The 14,404-nt window shown below is 36.4% G+C and overlaps 1 protein-coding gene across 12 annotated transcripts in view; it reads right to left on the bottom strand.

The window, feature by feature from the left end:
- The window catches only part of FBXW7 (F-box and WD repeat domain containing 7), a 225,441-nt gene that overhangs the window by 63,625 nt on the left and 147,412 nt on the right, over positions 1-14,404 (bottom strand). Inside the window, exon 1 of one of the 12 annotated variants that reach the window (XM_086346314.1) lies at positions 1,243-1,562. The exons of the other annotated variants lie outside the window; for them this stretch is intronic. Coding sequence (XP_086202440.1) covers positions 1,243-1,389 — 147 coding nt within the window. The 5' untranslated portion in view covers positions 1,390-1,562. Of the gene's footprint in view, positions 1-1,242; positions 1,563-14,404 lie in introns of those variants that run through there. 12 annotated transcript variants of the gene reach the window in all.

Raw genomic sequence — 14,404 nt, 5'->3', positions numbered from 1 at the left:
CCTTAAAGAGGCTACTAGAGGCCTCTGTGTAAATGCTTAAATCAGAGCAGTGACCTCATTCAGAAGTTATAAAAGTGACAAAGCGAAAGAAGAAAAGATTTAAAGAAAAAAAGAAACACTTTCTGAAAACATAGTAAAGAAGAAAATGAGGGGACAGAGAGATTTATATTTTATATTCAATGTTTAATTTGTATTACATTTAAAACCTACTTAAAATGCTTTTCAACATGGCTACCACTTATTTGGAGTAGAAGTAGAAACAGTTCAAAAACTAAAGTAATTAGAAAACGTATTTTTACAAAGACTATTTAAGTCCCAGCAAATAAAGAGGAAAAATATTTTTCAGGTATTATAAGTTAACCTATTTGTTTAATAGAATATTTGTCTTTCAGTTAAAAGAAAAGAGGAGAGAGTTAAAAAGGACTAAAACACTAATAGTACGGATATGTGCATCTCTGACAGGTATTTTTTGGTTTAATGTATTCAGGATCCTAAACATAACTAGATCTAAAATATATTACTCTAGTTAATAACTCAAAATGGCAATATGAAGTAACTCAAAAAATACAACAAAACCATTAATTACAGGGTCAAAACTTGGAGGGAATGAGAATGTTATCCTGAAGAACATACAGAAAATCATAACCTGATTACAGATTAGTACAAATTCTACAAAATGTTTGTTACTTCAGGATTGTCTATATATAAACTATATCGTAACTGCCACACAACAGCACACTAGTTTTATTTTACATAACAGCAAAAAGTAATGTCTCTATTATGTTAAGTTTAATTTAAAAAATAGTGATTTAAAAATAATCTAGCTTCAAGTGCCAGATAAACTCTTTATAAGAGCTAGATACTGTAATTCCCATGTTAAAGGACAGTCCCACCAGCTCTTTACTTTTCCCACAAAATAAACACAATAAATTTGGGTTTTCAGCATTTGCCAACATATTTCAAAACATGGTTTTCAAATTTACTAATTTTAAGTAAGTTTAAAGAATTCTAACACCATAAAAATAAATGAGAGAGACAAAAAGGTAAATTAGGTAACCTTGCCCTCAAGACTCTCTATCATGTTACTAAAACTGTCACTTACAGAAGTTTTCAGGGGCGACATAATGCTCCGATAGTTTTAGTTATAAATATCAATTGAAATTTGAAGCATGTTTTCACCAAAAGAGGCAGAAGTAGTTCATTTAAACAAATATTCCTGTTTTTCAAATGTGTGAGACTTACCCGTCTTCGACAAAAGGGGAGGCCTTGGGCAATGATGCTAATGCTAAATATCTTCATCACGGTTTGATGTGGTAGAGGCTCTTTTGCACTTTTAAGATCAACAGGAACCAAGCCATGGTTTAGAGTAGCCTTTCCCGGTTTTGACATTTTAAAACTCCTCTTGGCTGATGAATACTCTCTACATGTAATACAGGCACATTACTAAAAATTCTAACCACCAAACTAAAATACAACTTTCTAATTAAAAAAAAAAGGCTGAGAACCCAAGGCCTGCTGCTTTTGTCTTTCAACCTTCTCCTACCAAATGTCCTGACCTGTCTGAGGCTTGGTGAAGTGCAAACTATCCTAGAATAGCCAGGAATTATAAACTACTGAAGTGAAAGCTCCTGCTCCTGCCAGTCAAACAGCTGGTGAACCTCCCTTACAAAGTCAGTAAGACAACCAGAGCAGGGCTGTGCTACAAGGTCCCTTTGAAAACTTCTCCAGTGACTAACCTAGGTATACTCCCTAGAAAGTGAAAGTAAACTTTTCTCTATAAAAATCCAAAAGTTAATCACTGTATTTTCTTTAGAATATTTATCGCCTTTCTTAAGCAAATATCAGCATTATTATTTTAGGAGTGTTTTGAACTGTGCTTCAAATTTAAGGGCAGTATTTATGCATGCTCAAAAACTATAAACATACATTTGTCCTATCTTAGAATGTTCTCATTCAGAATGAGCACTGTATCTTCAAGTGTTTGTCTTTAGTAAGCTCTTTTCCTCTTCCATTCTTTATCTCATACTCACTAAGACATTAAATCAACTCTAGTTCTGGATAGTTAATAATAAACACTGCAGGTTAGTCTTAACACGTGACATTTTAGTTGTTTGCAAATTTCAGTTCAAGCTCTATAATTCTGAAATACTTAGCAATTCCACTTGAAAGTATAACAGTGCCGTGACTGATTAAATATATTTTAAAACCCAAATATTTATAAATATAACCTGTGGTGTAACTAAAGTAAAATGAATACTGACTAACCAGCTCATCACAAATACTTAGGGCCTAATTTCTCTGATATACCACAGTCAGATATATCTTTCTAAAACATGGAGATGGAATGTGCTATACAATCCACTTCTCAACAGCTCTGAATGGTTCCCCAATGCCTAAGATAAAGTTTGGAGATGAAAACTCTCCTCCAAGTGGCCCCAAACTCATCTTTCTAGCATTATCTCAAATAGTTTCCTAAATTAACCACTTATGCCAGGTTAATCTTTATGCTACATTTCATATGCAAGCCCACAAACTAAAACGTTATGAAGATTTTAAAAAATCTTAGTGTGAGAATGGGTAGTAGTTTTGAAACAGATGATCGATAACAGATGTGAACTATGCATTCACAATGGTCAACCACTTAGCCTGTTCTCTCCTTCCATTCTATTTTCTTCTTCCAATAGCCAGTCATCTCACTTCTCGCTCTTCTCAACTATATTTATAGATTTTTAGAATGTGATATGGAGAGAATTAGAAAAGAGAAACGTCAGAAATGGGTGATTTCTTCTTTGATTCTGGAGAGACCTATCTTACTAAATATTACCAAGTGGGTTGCTGGGAAGGCAATCCACACACAAGAAATACCCCTGGTCCAGCCATGATGCTATTTTCTTAAAGTACACCCTTCTCTGACATCACAATTTAAAATGAATTAATACTTGAAAATGCAAAATCATTAGCAGAGGTGACATTTTTAGTTATACAAAAGTAAACAACTGCATTCATCCAAGTAGATAGATAGATATATCGGAGAAGGCAATGGCACCCCACTCCAGTACTCTTGCCTGGAAAATCCCATGGACAGAGGAGCCTGGTAGGCTGCAGTCCATGGGTCGCTAAGAGTCAGATATGACTGAGCGACTTCACTTTTACTTTTCACTTTCATGCATTGGAGAAGGAAATGGCAACCCACTCCAGTGTTCTTGCCTGGAGAATCCCAGGGACCGGGGAGCCTGGTGGGCTGCCGTCTATGGGGTCGCACAGAGTCGGACACGACTGAGGTGACTTAGCATAGCATATATATATATATAGACCAATAAGCACATGTAAAGATGCTCAATATCACTAAAAAAAATCATTAGGGAAATGCAAATCAAAACCTGACCCACACTGCACATTCATTAATATGGTTATTACTTATACACACACACAGAAAAATAAGAGTTAGCAATGATGTGGAGAAACTGGGACCCTTGTGTGCTGTTGGTGGGAATGTAAGACGGACATAGCTACTGCAGAAAATAGAGAGATTCCTCAAAAAATTACTATATGATCCAGCAATTCCACTTTTGGATATACATCCAGAAGAACTAAAACCAGGGCTCACACAGATACTTGTACACCCATGTTCATAGCAGCATTATTCACGAAAGCCGAGAGGTGGGGAAACCACCTAAGGAGCCACTGATGGACGAACGGGTGCAAACAAAGAACATCATTCAGCCTGAAGAGCAAGAAAATTCAGACATAACATAGGTAAATTTTGAAGATAAGTGAAATAACTCAGTCAAAAAGGAAAAATATTGTATGATTCCACTCATATGCGGAATGAGGAGCTAGTGTTCAAAGGGTACAGAATTTCTGTTGGAAAAGATAAAAACAATTCTGGAGATGACAGTGCTAACGGTTGCACAACACTGTTAATGCACTTAAAGCCACTGAACTGTACCCTTAAACACGGTAAATTTTATGTTATAGGTATTTAATCACAACAAAAACAATGTTTTAATAAAAAAGTAAATGACTAAGAATACTACTATAATCACTGGGGGAAAAAACCAATAGAGATCTAGGGATAGGAGAGAAGGTACTAGAAAACTGTAAGTTGATACGACAGAAAAAGCTGAGACTGATATCTAAGAAACACGTCTACGGCCCCACTGAACTATTTACTACCTTGCAGAATGAGTGTCTCTAGCCTCATTCTAGTCTTGGCATTTCATCCGGTGCTCACTTTATTTCTTAACACAAGTATAATCTTTAAAAAAAAAAAAAATAATAACCTTCAGTCGTATAGTGTTTTTTTCTCCTTATTAGGAAAATCCCTTCGTTGAAGCTGCTCACGCAGAATACCCTCCTCCAAGTTACTATCAGTGTCTACTTTGTTAATACAGCTTTATGCAGACTGACATTATTCTTAAAAAAAAAAAAAATCTCTCAGTGATATCTCTGAAATTAGTTAATTAACCCCTCAAAATTCATTTCTTAGAACCACACAGAAGATATACTTTAAACTATGGTGTTATTTCAATCCAGAAAAATTAGAAGAGTATACTACATTCCACTTAACTGTTTTGTAGAGAAAAACGAATCAGATCAACTCCAATTTCAACTTGCACTTAATAAAGATACCATAATAAAGATGAAAATCAGCTTTCCCTTTTCTATCCAAAAACTTTGTAATCACATGCATTTACAGGTAGATAGCTTGAAGGTAAGGATGACATGAAGTTCTCTAATCTTCTTGGATTCTGATCCTAAAGCCGGGAAAGGGGAGGAGATTTGGAATTGTAAGGAATTTGGACTGGGGAAATTAAAACTAAAATAAACAGGGCTCATTTTACTGCTTTTAAGAGGGCAAAATTATTAATTTTGATAATTAAAATGAAAAATGAAAAACTAGTTTTACTTCATCAGAAATTATTTATGGTAATAATAGAAATGAACATTAAAGCAGTTTTGTATATTACATGTTGTGTTTTACACTAGATATCAAGTTTTGGTACACACAAAGCGGTGACATTCTAATTTAACTCATTTTTAAAATCAGGAAGTAGCTGCCCTCAACTGGATAGTATGGAGCACTGCAACTCAAGCAAACACTTAAATTACGTGTCTACAATACACTTCTGTGAAAAAGAGACAATATTAGTGATTGAGCACAGTGAGTACTAATTCCCAAACTACTGTTTCATCTTTTTCCTGAGCAATCAGGTTAACAGTACTTGTAAAGCAATGTTCTAAATCAGCATGTGTGTGTGCTCAGTCGTATCCGACTCTGCAACCCCGTGGACTGTAACCTGCCAGGCTCCTCTGTCCATGGGATTCTCCAGGCAGTAATACTGTAGTGGGCTGCCATTTCCTTCTTCACTAAATCAGCATGGAAATGACCAAAATACAAAACCTTCAAATACAGAAGAAAACCCTAGTCAATGAAGGAAACTGTAGACAACATGTAGGAAAATCCCAATGGCTAATATTTTAAAATGCAGCTGGTTCCATGTGTTCAAGAAAAAGAATTTTTGGTCTAAATTATGCTTTTAGAAACATTAAAGATAATCTTAATTATGAACCCCCATCCAAACTGGGATTTTTCAAAACAGACAACCTCTTTTTAAAATGGTATCAAATATTACGGAAGTATCATAAGTCAGTCGAAATATTGATGCTGGAGTCAAACTGCCATAGTTCAAAGCCGGGTTCCATCACTTGTTAGTGCTATGTCCTTAAATTGATGCCTCTATGCTTCAATTTCATCTATACAGAACTTACCTCACAGGACAGTTATCAAGATTGCATCAGCTAATGTAAGCGAGACACAGAACAATGCTTTACATTAGTAAGTGCTCAACACTGCTAGCTGCCATTGCTACTAGGATAAAAAAAAAACCATAGAGCTTTGTGGATTACATTTCAACCTTAACAATCACTAAGAAAGCAAAGATGCAAAATCCAGCTATGATAATTTTGGACTAGAATGTTTTAAAACACAATCCTCAACAATTTTTACAAAGACTTCTTAAATTTTTTCAAAATTTTATTTAAAAATTAAGCTGGAACATCTTAGTAGTTGTGTTGTAACATTTTAAGATTCCAGATATCACTATCCATCCAAAAAGAACTCAATATTGGGGAAGCTGTGATAGAAGATTCTCTATTCAAGATATTTTGCCTGCTTATCACTCTCTGATTATCTTTCTTCTAAACATTTGCATTAGCCACAGATTATTAAAATATAAATGCTATATGTAACAAAATACCAATGATATGGTATTTCTAAAATGTATTACAGTTCCATACATTCCAATTCTCTTACAACAATGATAAGATTTACAGCAGCTTATTCTGGATTTTGACTGCTTCTTTCATTCATTATTATATAGAAGGCCTGTGATTTAACTGCTCCAGACCAAAGTCCACAGCATATGAGCAGCATAAAGATTTTCTATTTTTCATAAACTATTCTTGAATCAGCTAAAACAAATCACTTGGGAAGATACAAATTAACCTGTAAGTATTTCTAATTTTGTACCGTAAGTTTTCAAAGTCTCATATCAAAAACAGGGAAACTATCATTTATTATGTCTGTGAATTTAAGCAACAAGTGACTTACTCTTTTGTATGAACAGAAACAGAAAATTTCCAGATTCCAAAAATTATACTACCACTGAGCACCGAAGAATTGATGCTTTTGAACTGTGGTGTTGGAGAAGACTCTTGAGAGTCCCTTGGACTGCAAAAAGATCCAACCAGGCCACCCTAAAGGAGATCAGTGCTGGGTGTTCACTGGAAGGACTGATGCTGAAGCTGAAACTCCAATACTTTGGCCACCTCATGCGAAGAGTTGACTCATTGGAAAAGACCCTGATCCTGGGAGGGATTGAGGGCGGGAGGAGAAGGGGACGACAGAGGATGAGATGGCTGGATGGCATCACAGACTCGATGGACATGAGTTTGGGTAAACTCTGGGAGTCGGTGATGGAAAGGGAGGCCTGGCGTGCTGCGATTCATGGGGTCACAAAGAGTTGGACACAACTGAGCAACTGAACTCAACTGAAAGAGGAATAAATCAGAATCAATATCCTTTGGAGATGAAAATATGGTATTATAAAGCATATTCATTTATTCTGGGATACAGAGTGAGGCAGATTACTCTCTGTATCTAAGTCATTGTTTTTTAGTCTTTCCTAACCGTAGGTTGTTCTTGTTCAATCACTATGTCATGTTCGACACTTTGCGACTGAAACATCAGGCTCCTCTGTCCTTCACTATCTCCCAGAGTTTGCTCAAATTCATGTACACTGAGTCAGTCATGCTATCTAACCATCTTATCCTCTGCCACCCTCTTCTCCTTTTGCCTTCAATCTTTCCCAGGATAGGGTCTTTTCAAATGAGTTGGTTCTTGGCATCCAAGCCAAAGTCCTGGAGCTTCAGCTTCAGCATCAGCCCTTCCAACAAATATTCAGAGCTGATTTCCTTTAGGATTGACTGGCTTAATCTCCTTGATGTCCAAGGGACTCTCAAAAGTCTTCCTCTTCAGCACCACAGTTCAAAAGCATCAATTCTTTGGTGCTCAGCCTTCTTTAAGGTCCAAACTCTCAAGTCCATACATGAATACTGGAAAAACCATAGCTTCAACCATACCGACCTTTGTCAGCAAAATGATGATTCTGCTTTTTAACACGCTATCTAGGTTTCTCACAGTTTTCCTTCCAAGGAGCAAGCATCTCTTAATTTCATGTTTACCAAACTGGCATAAATGGTGATATTTGGAGTGCATTTGACTTTTTTAAATGAGTAACTGACTTTGGATTTTGTTCCCATATTTTGCCTTAGAACTTTAGGTTGTTAATATCAAGATGATACTTTTCCTCACTATTTTCATTAAACGTTTAAAGAAATATTTGTGATAAAACAAAAACCCAACTCTTGGGTTGAATTAAGTATTTCAGAAATGTCTAGTATGAAGTTCTCAGTGACTATAACATAACTTGCCTCAAGATCAAGTTCAACTCTTATAGTCTGTGCTGGGTTACCCCAGCTGTTAAAACTGGTCTTACACAGCTGCTCTCCAAGAATTTAGCAGATGATTATTATAGCTACACCTTTAGGTCAACAATGACAAAAATGACATAGTAATTACAGGTATTTCAATCATGCAAAAACTTCATGTGATGATAGAGTAATTTAAAAGCAACTTAATTTTCTCCAATTCACAAATAAAACTTTAGTACAAGAAAGAAGACAAAAACTTCTTTAATTTCAGCTTTTCAAGGTCCATAATTTAACTTACTTTCATGAACAAGTTTAAGCACAAAAGTTTCATTAATCTTTCAGTTAAACTAAAGACATTTTATCAACCATTTATTTCTCTCGTAAAAACTCTGAAAAATGCTACAGACCAGGGAGTAATAAATAAGGACATAATACTATACTTCTTTAAAGTACCATAAGTAATATAGGGTTGTTGTTTTTTTCTATACCTTAAAAAAATTAAACTGAGCTATAATGCAGAAGTTCACCAAATTGATGACTTAATACATTGTAGGAATTTATCCTATGAAAAATAAATATAAGGTATTTGACAGTGTTAACAATTTAAGAAATTAAACAGTAAGGAGGGGGGAGATAATTATATTTCCTACACTGTTGAATTTTTGATGTAATTGTAAGTAAAAATCAGTTATTTTGAGTGAGGTAAACATAGTTCTATGACGTCAGTTATACAATTTATAGTAATATACTATCACAGCATCTGAGATTTAACAATATTCACCGAATAATTTATTCATTATAAATATTCACTTATCAATATTCACCTCAAATTTAAGTGCAGAATTATTTTGAGTATAGAAAATATTTTAATATCTTAAACGGGTTGACAGCTGATTCCATCAGCCCCTTTACACTGTCAAAATACATAGTCAACAAAATCATCATCTGATAAACATCAACATTAATTTTATAGCTGAAGTTAAACTAAACTGACAGCTCAAGTTTTCATTCTTCCCAATAAATAAAACACTGTTTATCAAGAAAGATTAAAAGCAAAGAAAACGACAAAATTCAGTCCCTACAGTAATGATTATGCCTGAAACAGAAAGCTCTCAGGATGGAGGGGGGCAGTCGAGGGGTGCTAGGAGACTCTGAGATCAACAGGAGATCTAAAGGAAGTTTGCAGCTACAGAGCCTAGAAAAAAATATACGTATTAATTCAGAGTGGTACAGTGATGTGAGGGAAGGATACAACACTGACTTGAGTTCCTTCCTAGTAGGCCGTGATTTCTTTCACTTAGTATCATGACAAGACTGTGAGGTATCATTCACTTATATTTTAAGGAATTACACAAAATACAGATATTACATATGAAATCTGTTTTAGTTGAGTCTGATTTTTATGAAGTACAAATGAAAAACATAAAGTTATAAAAGCAAAGAAATGACCTCCCATAGCACACTGGGCTTCTCAAAGGTGGCCACAGCAATGCCCCCCATCTTTGCAATCTGTTCTGACAGCATACTGTGACACTCCTTCATTGAGAAGTGAGTCTGTTTCAACCAAGACAGAATGTGACTTCCTAGGATAGGCTATAAGCAGGAGACTCCATACCCCTCTCGCTTGCTGGAATACTCACAAGGTAGCTCTGCTGTAAGCAGTCTGACTGCCCTGAGGCACCATACCATGAAGCAGCCCAAACTAACCCAGGGGAAAAGACTGCATCTGGGTAAGTCCTGAGACCACACGAGGAGGAAAAGACTCTTGGCTAGCCCTCAGCTGTTCCAGACGCCTGGGATTTCATCCCCAGCTACCATCTGACCTCAACCCTAAATCGACAATTCCCAACTGAGCCCTTTCTAAATTCATAACCTACAAAAACAATGAGAAATAATAAAATAATTGTTATTTGCAAAACTTTGAGGTGCCAGTTAGGTGGCAATAGATAACTGAAACATCTTACCGAACAGGGAGCTCCAAGAACACTGGTTTACTGTTGTAACACGATAAATAGTCATCCTAGTAGAACTTTCATTTCAAAATTTAATGAGAATGGAAAAGATACCACGTGAGCTAGAATGAAAATTTAAATGAGTAAGTATTTGGAGATTGGTAAAAACTTTGGTGACAAATTCCCACCTTGATAATGCCCATTAGAAATGTGGCGTTTAGCAAGTCTCTGGTTATTTTAATAATAAACTTGACAAACTGTTACATATTGGAGAAGGCAATGGTACCCCACTCCAGTACTCTTGCCTGGAAAATCCCATGGACAGAGGAGCCTGGTCGGCTGCAGTCCATGGGGTTGCTTCGAGTCGGACACGACTGAGCGACTCCACTTTTACTTTTCACTTTCATGCATTGGAGAAGGAAATGGCAACCCACTCCAGTGTTCTTGCCTGGAGAATCCCAGGGAGAGGGGAGCCTGGTGGGCTGCCATCTATGGGGTCGCACAGAGTCGGACACGACTGAAGCGACCTAGTAACAGCAGTTACATATTACTTTGACTTGGACTTATATCCAAACTAGTTTGATATGTGACTAAGAAAGGAAAAATCAACTCACTTTTTCTGTTTCCTACAATCACGCCTTTGTCTTCATTCTAAGCAAAATTCAAATGCCTAGAGAGGCGTGCAGGTAAAATAAAGGAGAGAAACAGGTCAGGGTTAAGGACTAGAGAGGCAACTTAAAAGGTATTTTAACTGCTGTCATGTAAACACATGAACCCAGTGAGGCCAGACAGTTTACATTTGCAAAAGAAGGTGAAGGATCAATATTTTCTACGTGAACTTTACAGATTTTCATGTATTTGCAACATATTTAAATTTGTTTTAAAAAATCACTACATAAGATATTAATTTGCAATCTCTGCTCTGTTCTTTTCTAAGGAAACATAAAAATATAATAAAGATTAAACATAAGATTACTGATTTCTAAATGATAAAGAATAATGATTCTAAATGTTTTAATCTTCTTTTCTATAAAAGGTAACAGAGAGAAATAAGAAATAAACCAGAAAACTGAAAATTTAAGTAATAAACATTATAAATGCACCTCAGCATATTTAAATTTTTTACCCATTAGACCCTAAAACAGATGGTGGTATATTGGTAAAGTACAAACAATTCATTCCTGACAATTAAATTTATAATGTTGACATATAACACCAACATCTATAGCTAACCAAATGAACGACTCTTGGCACTTAGTTCTTAAAATTGACCAGTATTCTCTTCATATGTCCATTTTTCATTTGCATCTGATTTCAAAACCTAGAAATTGTCATTTAAGGCCAATCAGAAACATGGGGGAGGGGAGAGCATTTTTCACTTTGAAAGTACAGCATCTTCTAAAAGCAACTGTTATTCTAAAGCACAGAAGTTATCTTTAATAGTAGCCTTAGCAAAGACCACTGAACAGAAGAACATGGTACATTTCAATGAAATATCCTTTTCTGGAACCATCCCGCTCAATCTTATACATTATTTTTAGCCCTGGTGACCTATAAATATAATCATCATTCTTCTATTTACACTTCATATAATTAGAGGTTAAAGTTTACAGGCAAAGTGCTACTCTGACAATAATTCTTATCATTAGGAGGAATCGAATCTATGTTCTACACCAGACGCATCTAGTAGCTTACACCAACACTTTACAAAATGTGTTTGCTAAAATAGATTCTACGGAGAGACCATTTTTACATAAATTATTCTTCCGTTAGTAAAGACTGCTTTTGTTTGTTTATAATAATCTTTTTTTTCTTTTTTTTTAAATTTTATTTTATTTTTAAACTTTACATTAATCTCTTAACTATGAAAAATAAAGATATTTTCTATAGTATCAAGCAGTAATTCTAGAATTTCTACAGAAGTACCAAAGAGAATTTTCTCTTGCATATATTCCAGTTCCAGCTATTCAATTCAGGAACCTACATTACTGAATACAACTAGTCCTCATCTGAGGACTCAAAGCCCCAGCATTACGAAAAGTACTTTTGGGTTTTCTTTCAAATCCCTTCCAAGTTTAACAACCAAATTAGGAAAACAAATACCTATCAGGGAGCAAAACCACTTTACAGTTAGTACTAACAAAATTTACAATATCAAACAGCTGAACTCTATGCTAAAAGTCAAAATAACTTAGACAAAAATTAGTGGAATAGTTTCAACCCACCTAAGACAGCTGATATCTTTTAAACTAAAAATATTTTGCAGAGTATTTTCTAGCCTGTACTAGTCTGTTAAGCTAGCCTTAGCACAATCTTTTTACATTACAATAGATCTTATGAAATATAATACTTAACACTTCATTAAGGATTTATTATCTGCCAGTTACTTTCTAAGTACTTTACAAACATTACCTCATTGAATTCTCTTAATAATACTGACAATTATTATTAGTAGTAGTATCATAAAAACAACAGAATGAGAAAGACTAGGGATCTCTTCAAGAAAATCAGAAATACCAAAGGAACATTTCATGCAAAGATGGGCTCGATAAAGGACGGAAATGGTATGGACCTAACAGAAGCAGAAGATATTAAGAAGAGATGGCAAGAATACACAGAAGAACTGTACAAAACAGATCTTCACGACCCAGATAATCAAGATGGTGTGACCACTGACCTAGAGCCAGACATCCTGGAATGCGAAGTCAAGTGGGCCTTAGAAAGCATCACTATGAACAAAGCTAGTGGAGGTGACGGAATTCCAGTTGAGCTATTCCAAATCCTGAAAGATGATGCTGTGAAAGTGCTGCACTCAATATGCCAGCAAATTTGGAAAACTCAGCAGTGGCCACAGGACTGGAAAAAGTCAGTTTTCATTCCAATCCCAAAGAAAGCCAATGCCAAAGAATGCTCAAACTACCTCACAATTGCACTCATCTCACATGCTAGTAAAGTAATGCTCAAAATTCTCCAAGCCAGGCTTCAGCAATATGTGAACCGTGAACTTCCTGATGTTCAAGCTGGTTTTAGAAAAGGCAGAGGAACCAGAGATCAAATTGCCAACATCTGCTGGATCATCGAAAAAGCAAGAGAGTTCCAGAAAAACATCTATTTCTGCTTTATTGACTATGCCAAAGCCTTTGACTGTGTGGATCACAATAAACCGTGGAAAATTCTTCAAGAGATGGGAATACCAGACCACCTGACCTGCCTCTTGAGAAATTTGTATGCAGGTCAGGAAGCAACAGTTAGAACTGGACATGGAACAACAGACTGGTTCCAAATAGGAAAAGGAGTTCATCACGGCTGTATACTGTCACCCTGTTTATTTAACTTATATGCAGAGTACATCATGAGAAATGCTGGACTGGAAGAAACACAAGCTGGAATCAAGATTGCCAGGAGAAATACCAATAACCTCAGATATGCAGATGACACCACCCTTATGGCAGAAAGTGAAGAGGAACTAAAAAGCCTCTTGATGAAAGTGGAAGTGGAGAGTGAAAAAGTTGGCTTAAAGCTCAACGTTCAGACAACGAAGATCATGGCATCTGGTCCCACCACTTCATGGGAAATAGATGGGGAAACAGTGGAAACAGTGTCAGACTTTATTTTGGGGGGCTCCAAAATCACTACAGATGGTGACTGCAGCCATGAAATTAAAAGACGCTTACTCCTTGGAAGGAAAGTTATGACCAACCTAGATAGCATATTCAAAAGCAGAGACATTACTTTGCCAACAAGGGTTCATCTAGTCGAGGCTATGGTTTTTCCTGTGGTCGTGTATGGATGTGAGAGTTGGACTGTGAAGAAGGCTGAGCGCTGAAGAATTGATGCTTTTGAACTGTGGTGTTGGAGAAGACTCTTGAGAGTCCCTTGGACTGCAAGGAGATCCAACCGGTCCATTCTGAAGGAGATCAGCCCTGGGATTTCTTTGGAAGGAATGATGCTAAAGCTGAAACTCCAGTACTCTGGCCACCTCATGTGAAGAGTTGACTCATTGGAAAAGACTGTGATGCTGGGAGGGATTGGGGGCAGGAGGAGAAGGGGACGACACAGGATCAGATGGCTGGATGGCATCACTGACTTGATGGATGTGAGTCTGAGTGAACTCCGGGAGTTGGTGATGGACAGGGAGGCCTGGCGTGCTGCGATTCATGGGGTCGCAAAGAGTCGGACACGACTGAGCGACTGATCTGATCTGATCATAATAGTAATTATGATACTACTATCATCCTTAACACTGTATAAGTGCTTGCTTCAGCAGCACATATACTAAAAACACTGTATAAGAGAGGTTAACAGTTTGCCCAAGGTCAAAGTGCCATGAAATGACAGACCTAGTACTTAAAACCTTCACAGTCTTGACTTCAGAGATCACAATCTTGTGCTCAGTTGCTGAGTCCTGTCCGACTCTTTGCAGCCCCATGGACTGTAGCCCACCAGGCTTCTCTGTC

This window comes from Bos grunniens, chromosome 17 (assembly GCF_055505025.1).
Source record: "Bos grunniens cultivar Pamir isolate PY7600 chromosome 17, Bosgru_T2T1.0, whole genome shotgun sequence".
Classification (NCBI taxonomy): Eukaryota; Metazoa; Chordata; class Mammalia; order Artiodactyla; family Bovidae; genus Bos; species Bos grunniens.
This window is presented reverse-complemented; position numbering and strand designations above follow the sequence as displayed.